Source organism: Alexandromys fortis, unplaced genomic scaffold (genome assembly GCF_014885135.2).
Source record: "Alexandromys fortis isolate MF-2015 unplaced genomic scaffold, M_Fortis_MF-2015_v1.1 scaffold_6, whole genome shotgun sequence".
NCBI classification, from domain to species: Eukaryota; Metazoa; Chordata; class Mammalia; order Rodentia; family Cricetidae; genus Alexandromys; species Alexandromys fortis.
In genome coordinates, this window is record NW_026067902.1 from 10,489,033 (window position 1) to 10,505,205 (window position 16,173).

A 16,173-nucleotide genomic window follows, 5' to 3' on the forward strand; every position below is an offset into this window, starting at 1 on the left:
CCTACGTTTGACCCCCTCCGTAGTTTTGGGTTTGGACATCTATGCAGCTTCTGATATTACATTTGGTGGAAGAAGTATAAACTTCATCTTTAAAATTTGGATGTCGTTCTAGTACACCCTAAGCAGATCTGGGTGAGTCGTCATCTAACTCTCGAGAAACTCTCAGAGACAATGCCGCTTCCCGACATCCTGTCTCTTTTTCAAGACTTTCTATAATTCTTCTGGCCCTGCATTTCCCCCACATAATCTCTTAACCACACAAAACATCAAGTTCTCTACTGGCCTGCCCGGTTAAGGAACTTTTCACCCACCCAAAGCCTCCAGACTCGCCTTTGAAACATTCCTAAACACACACCTTGCCCCGCCCACACACGCAGAAGTCCCTCAAGTGTGATAGGAGCGCTAAAGAATATGCGGAAACCCCAGCAAAAGAGAGGCGAGGTGACTGTGTGCACGAGTATAGGGCATATTAAATGTACGCTCCAACAGAAGGGCTGGACAAACCTCCCTGCGGCCTTGAGCAGTAATCGAGCCGAAGGGTTCGGTCCCAACGCTGTCGCTGGGAATGCAGAGACTGGGGGCTCTGAACTGAACAAATAAAGGCATGAGCTAGACACACCGTGCCCAGGTACAGTGAGAGGCCAGGATGAAACCGGGGAAGAGACGCATGAGCAGCAAGAGCGTTTGGAAGGGGAAGCGGCCTAAGCACCTTGGGATCGCTCTTCCCTGAAGCCCACATCGGGCAGAGGAGGGGACGCTCCTTTCCTAGAGCCCACCCTAGACAAAAGGCTCAGTAAACCTGTCAGAGAACCCACTGCCGGCTCGACAGAGCGCCAGTGAACAAGCCCCGAGGCCAGACCGGTGCGCGGGCGGAGCTACCCTGCCAGGGCCCTGAGAGTCCGAGGAGCGCCACGCCTCAGTCCCCAGGGTACTTACGTTATTGACCGTCCTTGTCCAAAGCCCGAGCTCAGGGACGGCTTCCACGGCCGCCGGGGCCCAGCACAGGAGGCACAGGGCGACGCGCAGCAGCTGGGCCCCGGCAGGCAGGCGGCAGAGGAGGCCGGGGGCGAGGCAGGGCGAAGAGCCACAGGCGGCGGCCATCTTGACGCGGAAGCCGCACCTGCACTCCCGGAACCCGGCCACGCCCCGGGGCCGCCCCTGGCGCAGCTCCGCCCCTGGAGGGACGGGCCCACGCGGGAAAGCGAGCTGGAGCCGGGGGTGCGGAGAGCGAGGAGGCGCGGTCAGAGTCGGGGAAGCGGGGCGGAACACGGGAGGTGGCTTCAGGGACAGGCCTGGGAGAAACCGAGGAAGCGCGGAGGGGGAGGATGAGAGTAGGAGGGGGAGACGGACCCGTGGCACAGGAAGGGGCGGGGCCGAAGGGGAGGCGTGGCCAAGAGCTTAAGTAGGGCGGGTTTATGATCGCGGGGCGCGGCAAGGAGGCGGGGCCTTCCCGGGTAGGGGCGGGGGAAGGCAGACTGCAAGAGATTAAGGGTCGAGTGGGCGGAACTAAAAGCTGCTGGAAGATGGAGGCGGGGAAAGAAAAGGGAGGAAAAAGAGGCAGGGCCTGCAGGGAGGCTAGAAAATAAAGATCTGGTCTGGAGTATAATGGGATCTCTTCTAGTTAAGAGTTGGCAGAAAAGAAGATCCCAGAACTGGGAGGTTGGAGGATCGTGGGAATTCAAAGACAACCTAAGCTACATAGCAAGCTTGAGGCCAGCTTGAGGTGAGCTACGTGAGACCTTGTCTAAAAGCAACACAAAACAACAGAACGCTTGTTAAATAACCATCAAAACGAACTCTAAAGGAAAAAAATCATTCCTAGAGCAATAGTCAGATCTCACCAGTAGGTGGCACTAGTAAGTTGATGTTTTATAGAAACTTGAATCTTCCCTGATGGTCTTTTTAGTCCCAATTAGATTAACAATTGCTAACTTCAGTAGGAGTTGTTGTCCATATCTCTAATTTACGCATTTTTAGTTAATTATTTTGCAAGCACATTAAGTTTACGGTGAAATAGAGAGGAATGTATCTTTGAAGAGTTCTAATAACTTACTGGTCCCCCCAAAAGCTCTCCCCCCACCTAAGCAATATCCCACGCTACAAGAAGGGCCTTAATAGAGATCATTAAACCAGTTATCAATTCAAAACACTTGTGTCTTACTGCTCATTAAGTATCACACAGCAGTAGACTCACCGGGATTTTACACTATTGAAGAGCCGGTCCCAAGGTTAAAGGTGCTCGCTACAAACCCAGACCACCTGAGTTCTTTCCCTGGGTCCACATGCTGTAAGGAGAAAACAGACTCTGGCATGTATGTTGTTCTCTAACCTCCGCATGCTCCCCGCTTGATACATAAATAAAATGTAATTAATTTTTTTTTCTGGTTTTTTGAGACAGGGTTTTCCTGTATCTTTGGAGCCTGTCCTGGAACTAGCTTTTTTGTTTTGTTTTGTTTTTTTGAGACAGGGTTTCTCTGTAGCTTTGGAGCCTGTCCTGGAACTAGCTCTTGTAGACCAGGCTGGCCTCGAACTCACAGAGATCCGCCTGCCTCTGCCTCCCGAGTGCTGGGATTAAAGGCATATGTCACCACCGCCTGGCCATAATTACATTTTTGAAAGAGTAATTACTTTTATATAATTAGATGTTTCTTATTCTAGGGTAATTTCATTGCCAAGGAAGAGTGGTACTAACATTGCCTCTTTAAGTAAGTCAGGCTGCCTTTATTACCACCTAGATCCACAGCATTCTACCTGGATAAGATCAATAAAAACCCATCATACAGCAAAGAGCTATTAGCAGCCAGTGAATATAGCATCTGCCCAATGTACCCTACCCTGGTTTGATTCCCCAGCACTACAGAAAGAGCTAATAGAACTGGAGAAAGTGGCCACATACTGAGGTGTCTGGAGACATGGCTCAGAGGTAAGAGCACAGGCTGCTCTTCCATAGGACCAGGGTTCTGTTCCTAGCATCCTGGCAACAGCTCACAACCGTCTTCAGCTCTACTTCCAGGGGATCTGTTATCCTCTTCTGACCTTCTTGGACACCAGCCACATTTATACATATAGGCAAAATACTCAAACATATAAATAAAATAAATAAACCTAAAAATATTTTTATTTTAAAAAGTCTATAAGCAACTTTTAAAAAATCCTTATATTGGGGCTGGAGAGATGGCTCAGCTGTTGAGAGATCTTGAGTTCAATTCCTAGCAACCACCCGGTGGCTCACAACCATCAGTAATGAGATCTGGTGCCCTCTTCTAGCATGTTGGTACATGTGCAGACAGAACACTGTATACAAAATAAATAATTTGTGTGTGGGGGGAGTTCTTTGATTTAAATGCTTCTAGAAGTAGTCTCTGGGGTAAAGACTCCATGTTCATCAGGAAAGGATTGTAAACGCCAGTAGATTAGCCTTATGGGGCAGATACTGTGCCCTGAATTCCTTCACGTGCTGGTTCTAATCTTCAGTTCAACAAATGTGAACATTTAGAGAGATAATTAAAGTAAGATGAGGTCTTCAGGGTGGGCCCTTATCCAGTCTGACCAGTGTCCCTATCACAGGAGGAACTCAGGGCACATTCATAGCCTGGGAAGGACACTGTAGACCAAAGGAGCAGTGACAAGCCCAAGACAGAGGCAGTCAGAAGAATCTATATGTGTCAACAACTTTGTCTTGGACTTTCGGCCTCCACAGCCACGAGGAGCTCATTGCTGTTGTCTGAGCCGCCCAGCCTTCTGCTGCTTTGTTCTGTCAATCTTAATAAATCAGTCCAGACAGGAGCAAATGCGACAGGGATTGGAATGTAGGCAATAAAGACAGGGTCCAGCCGGCTACCACGGTGGCAAATGGCATGCAGTCTCTGAGAGACTTTGGAAAGATGTGTGAGCGATGTTCCTGAGTCACCTCCCCAGGAAGCTGGATTGTGTGTGTAGATGGCTCCCTGGCTTAGGATCCACTCAGAGTTTTTCAGCCTTGTGTTGTTACAGAAGCAGCACACACTCAGAGCACACAAACAGGACTGTGTTTTGAATTTCGATCTGTGTGATGTGGTGCCCTTGGTGGCCCTGGGCAGCCTAAAGTCAACTAACAAAACAGAAGCTCTGTAGTGTGCTGTGCTGCTTCCCCGGGCTGCTGTAGGTCAGGTGAACTGAATGCCTCTGTCTTCTTTAGCAAGACAGGGTCTCTCTCACTAAACACCCCAGTCCTTGGATTCACGACCCCTGTTTCCACCTCCTAAGTGCTAGAAACAGGCATATACTATCATACCCAGCTGCTTCCCACCCCTCCCTCTTTCTCTCTCTCTGTTTTATAGAGGAAATGATTTTACTTATTGGCAAAAAATAAAATGAAAGAAAATTGGCATTGCATGCATATATACAATGTATTGTGAGTAAAACTGCCCCTGTCAGTCTGCTATTGCCCTTTCCCTCTCCACTCTCTTCCCAATCAGTCCTCTCAGACTGGGCCCTTCAGTAGATAGAAGAGATACCCAAGATGTCCTACCCCTTCCTGAGCAGTTGTCGGTTGTTAATGCTTGCCTGCTTTCTTTCTTCCCTCCCTCCATCCTTCCTTTTATTTAACTTTAGCTGTCCTGGAACTCACTATGTAGACTAGGCTGGCCTCAGACTCACAGCGATCCACCTGCTTCTACCTCCTGAAAGCTGGGGTTAAAGGTGTATGGCACCACACCCTACTCTTTGTATCTTCTAACTGGTAAATATTGGGCCATAGATTTTTACTCGTGTGAGGTGACAGGCATGCGCCACAGTGCCCAGCTAGTGTGATGTGTGTGAATAGGCCTCCCACTCAAGTCTCAGGTTACAGATGCGCATGCTTGACTTGATGCCTTCTACTTAACCGTAAGTGGCTGTATCAAAACATAACCCCATAAGGGTCAAGGAGTAGAGGCACTTGCCTCTATTCACCTTGGAGTATGCCTGTCCCTGAAGGGCAGACTAAGTCCTCTGAGTAAGGCAGAATAGCTTTTCCAAACTTTGAGGAAAGCAAAGAAACACAGGGCATGAAAGCGGGAAGTTAGCTTAGACATGGAAAGACAAGGAGACAGCCACAAGGACCCCTGGGGAAACTCTCCCTGGAACTCTCACACAGATGAAGTCCCATGGCGTTAGGGATTTGCTTCAAAACAGTACAAGAAGGATAGATGGGAATGGGACATAGATCAAATAAGATGACCTAGGAATTAATTTTTAAAGTCATTATTATTATTGTTATTTTATTTTTATGGGTTTAGGTATTTTCCTTGCAGATATGTCTATGCATAGAGGCCAGAAGAGGACATCAGATCTTCTGGAACCAGAGTTACAACTAGCTGTGAGCCTCCATGTGGGTGCTGAGAACTGAACCTGGGTTCTCTGGAAGAGAGAGTAGCCAGTGCTCGTAACCACTGATCTGTCTCTCCAAGCTGGGTTGACTTTTTTTTTCCTTTAGGCCTGGAGATGGATACATGGGCAGTCATGTAACTCTTCTGCCGACTTACAAGTTTAGCTCTTCAATAGTAATGAGGTTGCATTGTGCGCAGTAGAGATTTTTGCTGGATGTAATAATAGGATCTAAGTTTACATCCCTACACAAAAACAATAAACCAGACCAAATGTATGAATCCATAGTTTTAGGGCACTGGACCCCAGGGGATTAAAGACAGTTATTCCCAAGGAATGGGAAGTATGGATGAAACACACAATGCGAGGAGGATGGGGGGAGAAATTAAGTCCCATGATTCCTCCAGTCTACTGAGAATTTTCAGACTGTGGAACAGGAAGGAAGAATCCAGGCAGAGCTTGTGAGACTCCGAGAAGACGGGGCAGGAATTCAGTATGAACTAGGGAGCTGGAGTTTGCAGGAGGAAATAAGGAAAAGAGAGAGTGGTATAGGGGAAGACATTCTGAGATCTGCAGGGGACCCCTTTAACTCTTCAGCAGAGACCCTGGACACTGTGTGCGGAGAAATGGCCACTGTCCTTGTCCTTCAGAATTCTGATCAGGCATGGAAAACTATGTGTTCTCATGATTCCTAAAGCTGGCCTGGTATTTGCATATAACCCACACCCCCCCCTCGAGTATCTAGATACCTTACGTTTTTCTTTTTTAACTTGACATTGATTTATTTAACTGTGGAGGGAGCATGCCTGTGTCATGACACACACGTGGAGCTCAGAGGACAACCTTCAGGAGTCACTTCTCTTCTTCCCACACGTGGATCTCCGGGATCAAACTCAGGCCATGAGGCTGGCAGCAAGTGCCTTCACCCACTGAGCATCAGGGCAGTCCTAGAGGTCTTTAAGCTCTAGAATGTCATAGATACTATGTCAGTCATGGTCACAATGCTTTGTTTAGAGAGTAAAGAACCGAGGGTGTGGTTCTGGAGAGTGCGCGCCTTGCATATTTGACTTTTTTGTTTCATCCCCTGGCATTCAAGGAAATTTCTATCAGAATTTCTATACTGAGTTTTGTGAGAGAGTTTTGACATAAATGAGGGTTGGTTTTTACATTTTCTCCATGTTTACTGAGATAATTCCATGGGTTTTCTCTTTTATGTTATTAATATGATTTAATTGATTTACTTTTATAGACTGAGATAAAGTTCATACTTTTTATTGTGGGTAAAATACATACAAGATAAAAGATACCATCAACGGCATTCACACGTTCACGCAACCACCACCATTCATCTCCAGAATTTTCTCTTCTTTTCCAAATGAAATTCGGTACCCATCAAACACTGACTCTCTGAGTCCGACTATTCTAGGACCTCAGATACATGAAATTATACAATAGTTATCCTTTGGGGAAGAGAGATTGTCTTTTACTTAGCATAGTATCTCAAGGGTTCATCCATATTGTTTCTTGCGTCAAAATTCCTTCCTTTTAAAGACAGAATCACATTCTGTTGCACTGATACATCTCTTGTGTTTATGTATCTCTTCATCTCGTCATTTATCTTCTTTCTGTCTTTGACTTTTGTGAATGCTGATGATATGAGCATTTTATTCAAGTTGTTTTTATTTTATTTATTCATTCGTTTGTTTGTTTGTTTGTTGGTTTTTAGAGACAGCGTTTCTCTGTGTAACAGCTCTGGTTGTCCTGGAACTAGCTCTTGTAAACAAGGCTGGCCTCGAACTCACAGAGATCCTCCTGTCTCTGCCTCCCGAGTGCTGGGATTGATGGTGTACACCACCACTGCCCAGTAATTTATTTTATTTAAAAATTTATTGTTGGGCTGGAGAGATGGCTCAGAGGTTAAGAGCGCTGACTGCTCTTCCAGAGGTCCTGAGTTCAATTCCCAGCAACCACATGGTGGCTCACAACCATCTGTAATGAGATCTGTTGCCCTCTTCTGGCCAACAAGCATACAGACAGAACGCTGTATACACAATAAATAAATAAATCTTTAAAAAAAAATTATTGTTAAAAAGTTTACACACACACACACACATACACACACCACACATGCACATCATATATACCAAAATGAACCAGACTTGAAGACTATACAAGTCAGTGAACTTCTGTGCAGTTAGGATAACCAACCATTCAGAATGGAAGCTGAGCTGGGCTGTGGTATTGAACACCTTTAATCCCAGCACTCGGGGCAAAGGCAGGTGAATTTCTGTGAGCTCGAGGCCAGCCTGGTCTACAGAGCTAGTTCCAGGACTGTGACATAGAGAAACCCTGTCTCAAAAGTCAAAACCAGAATGGAAGCTGTTTGCTTTTGAGATGGGGCCTCACTGGCTGGAAGCCCAGGCTGGCTTCCAGTTCATGATCCTCCTGCCTCTGTATGCAAAGGTACTGGGACTACAGGAATGCACCACCACACTCAGCTCCTAATACTGCTGGTATCTGACCTTTAGATTGTGTGGGTTCAGGCAGGCGTGAAGTGGTAGCTCACTGAGTTTCTCAACTGACCGACGATGGATGCAGAGCCTCTTCTCAGATGCTCCTGGGCAGAAATGTGGATTGGAATGGGAAGCCCTTTGCTCTGTGTAGAACTGGGTTATTTGTCGTCTTCTTGCAGAGGTGTCGCAGTTCTTTATATATTCAGGCTTCATAGCCTTTCTCATTTGACCTGACAATCTGTGGGTTTATTTTGGGTGTGGTGGGGGTGGGTGTTGTTGTTGCTGGTTTTTGCCTTTTGGTTTTGTTTTGAGGCAGGGTCTCGGGTAATCCAGCCTGACAGCAAACTCGCTGAGTAGCTGAGGCTGATCTTGAACTTTTGATCCTCTGGCGTCCACATCTGGTGCTGGAATTATAGGCGTATACCTCCACACCTGGTTTATTTAGCCCTGGGGTTTGAACCCGGGGCTTTACGTCTGCTAGGCAATCATTCTACCAACTGAGCTACATCCCTAATCTAATTTCTGTGGTTTGGGTGGAATATTTTAATCTGTTCACATTTAGTGACGTAGGCATCACTTGCTTTAAAAACAAGGAAATGGGTAAACTTCCTGGACTTGGAAAATGCATTTAGTAAGCCACAAACAGATCCATGCGCAAAATGTGGAACTCTTGTCAGCTCAAGGATTTAAGTCGTCATCTCAGTGCTAAACTAGCTGACCCAGTGCTGCCCTTGTAGAACGCCTGGTGTCCACCTGCCACCCCGCATCCATCTACCCACCCCACCCCTCCACCCACTTCCAGGCCTGTGGAAGACAGGCACAGCCCCACCCGGTGCCCCCGAGGCCAGGGTGGGCTGCTGCTGCTCTGGCGAACAGGACTGTGGTGGAGAAATGGGAGAGAAATGGAATGGTTTGTGCGCTGCGGAGAGAAGCGGAACTGAAGATGTGACCGGCGATGAGGAACAGGTTCATTTAGGTGACTATGCTGCTATCTGGAGCCCTGTGATGTCTGTGCAGTGGCCGAGGGTCATGTCTGGGTCTGTGGCTCTACCGCAGCTGGGGTCTAGGGTGAAGTCCGTGGCCCATGTTACCATAAAAGGCCATATTGATGCCCGTGGGCTGAGCCCCTATCTGAGGCCACGTTGATGCCCGAGGGCCAGTGCTGCCACCAGGATCATACTAGTCTGGGTTGCCTAGGCTGCTGACTGGGATCATGGGGATGTCACAGCTCGAGCTACAGCTGATGGCCGTATCTGGGTCCATGGTCCTACCACAGTGGGGGTCCGTGTTGAAGCCCGTGGCTTACGTTACCACTGGGGCCCATGGGAGAACTGGCTCCAGTGGCTTGGGCACCAGAGAGCTGGTCCCGTCCCTCACTCACTGAATGGAAAAGCTGCCGCCCTCCCCTACCAGGAGAACTGCCTCCCTTCCCCCACCCCTACCACAGCCGCTGTATTGGGAGAACTGACTCTGCACCCCCACCCCTCACCATTTGTGGGGGAGAGCTGACCCCAGACTCTTGCCTGAGGGTGGTCGTCCCAGTGGCCCAGACTAACCAACTCAGCTACTACCCAGGCCCACATCCAGGGTATCCCATCTATGACCTGATGGAGCACATGAAGGGCTGGGTCTTGCATAACCATAGCTGCAGGATCTCCATGACCCAGGGCAACAGCGGGATATATGAGAGGAGTTTTGGTGAAGGCCCAGTATTCGTGATGTGCCAGAGGCCTTGGACCAGACCAATGACTCACTGCAATGAACGTTTGCAAGTAAAGCCATTTGAGCAAAAGGATATACTTAACTGTGTGACACACGGCAGCTTCCAAGGCCACATAACAAGTGACTACGTGATGGAGAGGCAGGAAAGACAGAGGAGAAAAGTGGCTTTTAAAAAAAATTCTTTTTATTATCTTTTTTGGGGAGGTTCTAAGGGTGGAGGGCAGAAATGGAAGGACTGAGAAATGAGTGGGATTGGGGTGCATGATGTGAAATTCCCAAAGAATCAAAAAATGTCAATAAAAATGTAAAGGTAAATATAATTTTTGAGCAGAGATATCAGTCCCACAGTGCAGAAAACAAATAGCAAACAAGCAAACAACAACAACAAAAGCCAACAAGAATTGATCCAGGAAAGTCATCAAACAAACATCAACAATTCCCACCTCGGAAAGAAGGGCACGCTGGAATCCAGAATTTCTGTAATAATATAATGAGAAACATTCAGTTAAAAAATATACAAAACACAGGTAGGCAGTGGTAGTGCACGCCTTTAATCCCAGCACTTGGGAGACAGAGGCAAGTGGGTTTCCATGGGCCCGAGGCCAGCCGGGTCTACAGAGTTAGTTCCAGGACAGCCAAAGCTACACAGAGAAACCCAATCTCAACCCCCCCCCCCCAAACAAAACAAAACCCACAAGTAACTGATATTAACCTATACAGGAGAAAAAGGAAGTCAGTGGAATCTGCCCCCCCCCCCCAATTTGGCCCAGGAAGAAAATAATCCTTTGAAAAAGCCTTCAGCAAATTCAGGGGTGGGCAGCAGCCCACCTGCCTCTAAGCTGCTCAGGCTGCAGGTACAGTGAAGCTGGTGTGGTTTCCAGATCTCAACTGGTGACTCTTTCACTGTAAGCCAAAGGGGCAGGACCTTAGAGCTTCGCTTGGGGAAGCAGATCTGTTTCTAGTTCAAAGGTTTCTTAATCGTTCAACAACACAAGTTGAGCAGACCCCTTGGCTGTGAGCGCTGATGGATACAGTGAACCCTGCAAAGGAGAGCATTCCGAGGGACAGCCTGTAGGAACAGACTCTTCTGAAGCTGTGCGTTATCATCTCTGGCTATTAGACAGCAAGGTCTAGACCCAGTCATAGAGCTGGGCTCCTCCTCTGTGTCTGTGACTAGATGAGTTCATTGTATGTGACCCATATCCACTGCATGAAAACACTTCCTTGGACAGACTTATGATTGTGTTCTCTGAACAAAACAAGGGAAATTTATCACATCTTTAAGGAGTGGTAAGGGCTAATTCTTAAATTTAAGAATACTCTTAAATTTTAGATGATTCTAAAATCTAGAAAAACATTAAATTTATTTCAGATAATTCTTTTTTAAATTACTTCTATTTTATGTACAAGTGCTCTGCATGTATGACTGCAGGCCAGAAGAGGGCATCAGATCCTATTGTAGATGGTTGTGAGCCACCATGTGGTTGCTGGGAATTGAACTCAGGACCTCTGGAAGAGCAGTCAGTGCTCTCAACCACTGAGCCATCTCTTCAGCCCTAAGATTATTCTTAAATTTCTCCTTTAAATAGCTATATGTAGAATCCACATGACCTCTCCACGCTCTCTCTCTTTTTAAAACTTTTAAATTTTTGTTCATTTTGTCCATTAAGATTTTAATAATATTTCCATAATAAGTAATCACCAACTTCTTCAATGTTAGGTCTCACGTAGCTCTTCTGCCTCTACTTCCCAAGAGTTGGGATGGCAGGTGTGTGACACCTTGCTTATTCTATGGAATGGTGGGGATGCACCATTCACTTGTGAATCCTAGGCAAACATGCTACCAGCTGAGCTTCGCCTCCAGCCCCTCAAGTCCCATTTTAACAAAATGTGCTGTCCATGAAAGAATTCTAAAGCAGTGGGTTACAGTTTCTAGAAATAATCACCGCATTAAATAGGTGAAATAAGTAATTGGACAAACTTTGTGTCAAACACAGCAGTAGTTTTGCAGTTTTTTTTTTGTTTTTGTTTTTTTTTTCAAAGAGAGGAAATAAAATCTAAATCTAAGCCTTGTGCCGTCCTGACATGTTCATTAGAGACCCCCGGTTTCCCATTTATCCTCCGAAGGAAGGAAAGGTCTCTAGAGAAGTGGGAGCTGCTGTCGTGCGAGTTTTCTGCAGGCTGGCTGCTTTTCCACTGAGTCAGCACAAGTCCCATTGCTTACGCCATTCATAGGGAGAAGTTACAACATCTTGACTTTGTGAATGAGGATGGCCAGACAGGCCTGATTTCTAAGATAAGTAACGGTGCTGTGCTCATTTCTCACGGAGAACTTCTGCTTGGTCTGGTGGACTCTCTCTCTCTCTCTCTCTCTCTCTCTCTCTCTCTCTCTCTCTCTCTCTCACACACACACACACACACACACACACAGAGACAGAGAGAGAGAGAGAGAGAGAGAGAGAGAGAGAGAGAGAGAGAGAGAGAGAGAGACTTTACATTCTGATCTACCTTGAGTCTTATATCCTTTAGGTAAAGGGGAAGGGAGTTCAAGACTCACATGGTCAGTAACTAGTCAGGACCAGGACCAGATTTGTGCAAAGGAGGCAACTTGTAGGCACCAGAGCCCAACAGTTTGCTTGAGGTGTGGAGTGGAGTCATCCTTTACTCTGCACTTCCTCAATAATACAACAATGCACCTCTCTCTCTCTCTCTCTCTCTCTCTCTCTCTCTCTCTCTCTCTCTCTCTCTGTCTCTCTCTCTCTCTTTAACACATCAAGGAAAATATTTCTTCTTAAAGAATTTTTTATTCACTCTTTAATAACTTCATGTATGTATACAATATATTATATCATACTCATCCCCTCCCCTTCCCATCCCATCTCTCCAGCACATCTCCTTCCCTCCTTGTCCTCTCCTTAAAAAAAGAAAAAAGAACACAGAGTCCCAGTTAGTGCTGCCTGTGCGTGCATTGGCATGGGGCCACCCACCAGAGCGTGGGCAACCTACTGATGGCCACATAGCTGAAGAAAAGTGGCTCCCCCTCCTCCAGCAGCCCAACTGCCAGCTCAACAATGGGTGGGGCCTCATGAGCCCCTCACCGTCCAAGCTGGAATGTTGACTGACTTGCTCCTGTGTAGGTGACCACAGCGGTTGGGGTTGGGAGTTTGCGAGTACAGTAGCCACATCCTGTTTAGAAGACAACGTTTCACAGCAACCCCGCCCTGAACCCTCAGCTCTTGCACTTTTCCACCCTAGGATGTTCCCTGAGTCTTCACGCAGCTGATAGAAATGTTCCTGTAGGACCCAGTGTTCAACAGTCATTCTCAGCCCTTTAGCAGTTCCAAATCACTGCGTTGACAGCAGGCTAGCGTGAAAAGAAGTTTCCCTGAGCAAGGTCGAGAGCAGCGCTAATCTGTGGGTCTACGTACTTAGAAGGCAACTTGACAGTACATCAGGGGTGGGCTTTCTGCTATGACAAATGGCCGCGAATTGCATAGTGAATGAAGCCTCAGATTAGGAAGACCCTCAAGCCAGTTTGCAAGGACGGATGGAGTTCTTTCAAAGACTGCCGCATCCTCTTCCTATGTGGGGTCTGTAACAGGAGGTACTGGTGTCTTGCCCACGGAAACCTGGCATGAATAGCCTCGAGGCAGCCCTTTCTTCTGACCACACGGGCCAGCACTTTATTCAGCCCCCTCCCCCAAAAGGCCCTTACATCTCTCATTAAGAAAGGGAAGAAAGAAAGAGAGTGAGGGAAAAAAAAAGAACAAGAAAGAAAGAAAGAAAGAAAGAGGAAGAAAAGGCCAGCCAGACAAGCCTCACCCTACAGATCGCAATGTTTCTGGTGTTTGTATCCCTATCCTCTTGACCTCCCAGCCCTAATCTGAGCTAAGCAGAAGAAAATGACCCGGCTTGTTTCCTCTCTAGGTTTTCACCATAGCAGCTACTTTGGAAAGGGACCTGAGCATATACACAGACAACAGGAAAGCTCTATGGTTGATGCAGAAGACAGTATAGGAATTTGGGAAAGTTAGCAGTCTCCACTAACGGTCAAGGCTATGGCTGAGAACCCCACAGACCCTAGGTTCTCAGGCAGGAGGTTTGAATGTGCTGAGTCATGGTAGTGAAGGAGGAAGTATAATAACATTGATTACATACGCATTACTAACAAACTTACTTGGAAAATAGTGTTACATAGAAATAAGGAATTTAGCTAACAGGGTCTGCCTTAATTGTTACTCAGATATAACTTTGACCTGGTAGCTACTAACAGGTTTTGTCTAGACAATTTAGAAAACTAAAACAAATAGAGTTGTGTTTCTGATTTTATCAGAATTAATGTTTGCTGAGGCTATATCTTTTGAAGCCCTCTTATTAGGGCTCCTTACTCATTAACCCCCCCTTTTCCTGACAGACTCCCTCTAGGAATAACCCTGGTTGCCAGCTTCCCAGAGAGAGAGAATCCTGCTTGCTTTAAGATAACTGAAACTACATCTGTTTACTTCATAGAGTATACCTTTAATTTAATTTTAAGATTTATTTATTTTGTATGTTCAGCCTTCTTGTATGTCTATGTGCCAGATGTGTGCAGTCCCTGTGAAGGCCAGAAGAGGGCGTCAGAGCCTGTGGAGTTACAGACAGTTGTGAGCCACCATGTGGATGCTGGGAATCCAGCTCTGGTCTTCGGGAAGAGTAACCAGTGCTCTTAATGCTGATCCCTTTTGCCAGCCCCAGAAGTGTAACCATTGCTGTAACTATAGTTCTTTGAGTCTATAAAACTCACTTGATTGCTCAGGAAATGTAATTTGGGAGTGGCGGGAGGTACCTAATAGCCACCTGCAGATTAAAATTTGCATAGGACTATGGGATTATCGCTAAAAGCCTATGTAAACTGTGAGAGGTTTTTTTAACCAGGGCCAAAATCCCCTTGAACAATACTAGTAATTAGGTCTTCTTCTTCTTCTTCTTCTTCTTCTTCTTCTTCTTCTTCTTCTTCTTCTTCTTCTTCTTCTTCTTCTTCTTCTTCTTCTTCTTCTTCTTCTTCTTCTTCTTCTTCTTCTTCTTCTTCTTCTTCTTCTTCTTCTTCTTCTTCTCCTCCTCCTTCTCCTTCTCCTTCTCCTTCTCCTTCTTCTTCTTTTTCTTTTCTAAAACACAGTTTCTCTGTGTGGTTCTGGCTGTCTGGAACTTACTCTGTAGACCAGGCTGGACTCAAACTCACAGACTCTCTGCCTCTGCCTCCCTGAGTGTTGAGATTAAAAGACATCTTGCTGGAAGAAGTTCATTTCTCATTGCAGTGGTCCAGCTTCATCCACGACAACACACCACTTTGGAACACTACCAAGGCCTTGGCTGTGTAGCTGGATGGGTCAAACATCTCTGCTGTGTTTGTTGATCGCTCAAGAAAAGCCAGAAGCCCTGGCTTGCTCCCCCTGACACCACTCCGGCAGCACTGAGCCAGGTCACATGGAGGACAGAGTCACCTGGGTAGATCTGGGGTGTGGCAGGGCATTTGATTCACTATTCATTATATACTCTTTACAGCATATTGTTAAAAAAATGTAAAATCCAAGGTATAATAGCTTAGATACTTAATATTAAATTTATAGGAAACTTCGTGACAGATATGCACATCCCTTTCTTTGTATGTTTTTGTTGTTTAAACTAGCTATTCTTGATCCCGAATCAAGGCTTCAATAAAAAATTGTTTTAATTGTTTCTTTTTAGTTCATCTATTTGAGTGTTTTGCCTTTGTGTATGTATGTGCACCACATGCGTGTCTGATGCCAGCAAAAACTTTGGGTTCCTTGGAGCTGGGGTTAGCAATGGCTGTGAGCCACCATATGGATGCAGGGGCTGAACTCGGGTCCTGTGCAAGGGCAGCCACTGTTCTCCACTGAGGACTCATCTTTCTAACGCTCTTCAAACTCTTTAACAGTCTTGATTACCATGTGCATGTGCCTGGACATGCACACACATGTGTACAAATGCGTGCATGTGTGTTTGTATCTGTGTATGAGCATGTGCCACTGCCCTTATGCAGAGGTCAGAGGACAACTCACAAGGTCAGTTCTTCCTTTCTACCCTGCAGATTTGGGGCCTTTGGATTGAACTCAGGTAGCCAGGTTTGGTGGCAAGCACCTTTGCCCCTGAACCATCTCACTGGCCCAAATTTGTCACACTCTTATTGATACCAACAACAAGAGATTTTGCACAACTGTTAAAAGGTGTTTTATTAGCTGGGCAGTGGTGGAGCACACCGTTAATCCCAGCACTCAGCAGGCAGAGGTAGGCGGATCTCTGTGAGTCTGAGGCAAAGGGAGTCCCAGGACAGCCAAGGCTATTAAACAGGTAAATGCTGTCGTGAAAAGCAAAACAAACAAAAATGTGTTTTATTCATTTTTAAAACCAGTCACAAAATTCCAGTAATACATATGTAAAAATATTTTTAAAACATGAACCTTTAAGATTTATTTTTATTGGTGTGTATGTATATGTGTGTAAAATTGCATTCAGATGCTACTGGAGGCCAGGGAGTTAGATTCCCCTAGAGCTGGAGTTACAGGCAGTTATGAGATGCTTGGCATGGGTGCTG

General features: G+C 46.3%; 1 protein-coding gene across 3 annotated transcripts in view; it reads right to left on the minus strand.

Annotated features, from left to right (window-relative positions):
- The window catches only part of Tmem87b (transmembrane protein 87B), a 39,455-nt gene extending 38,158 nt beyond the window's left edge, over positions 1-1,297 (minus strand). The window contains exon 1 of one of the 3 annotated variants that reach the window (XM_050133496.1): positions 937-1,297. In XM_050133496.1, coding sequence (XP_049989453.1) covers positions 937-1,101 — 165 coding nt within the window. In that variant the 5' untranslated portion in view covers positions 1,102-1,297. The remainder of the gene's footprint in view (positions 1-936) is intronic. The other 2 variants (XM_050133488.1, XM_050133479.1) reach the window with 2 other exon arrangements.
- Between the last annotated feature and the right edge of the window lie 14,876 nt (positions 1,298-16,173).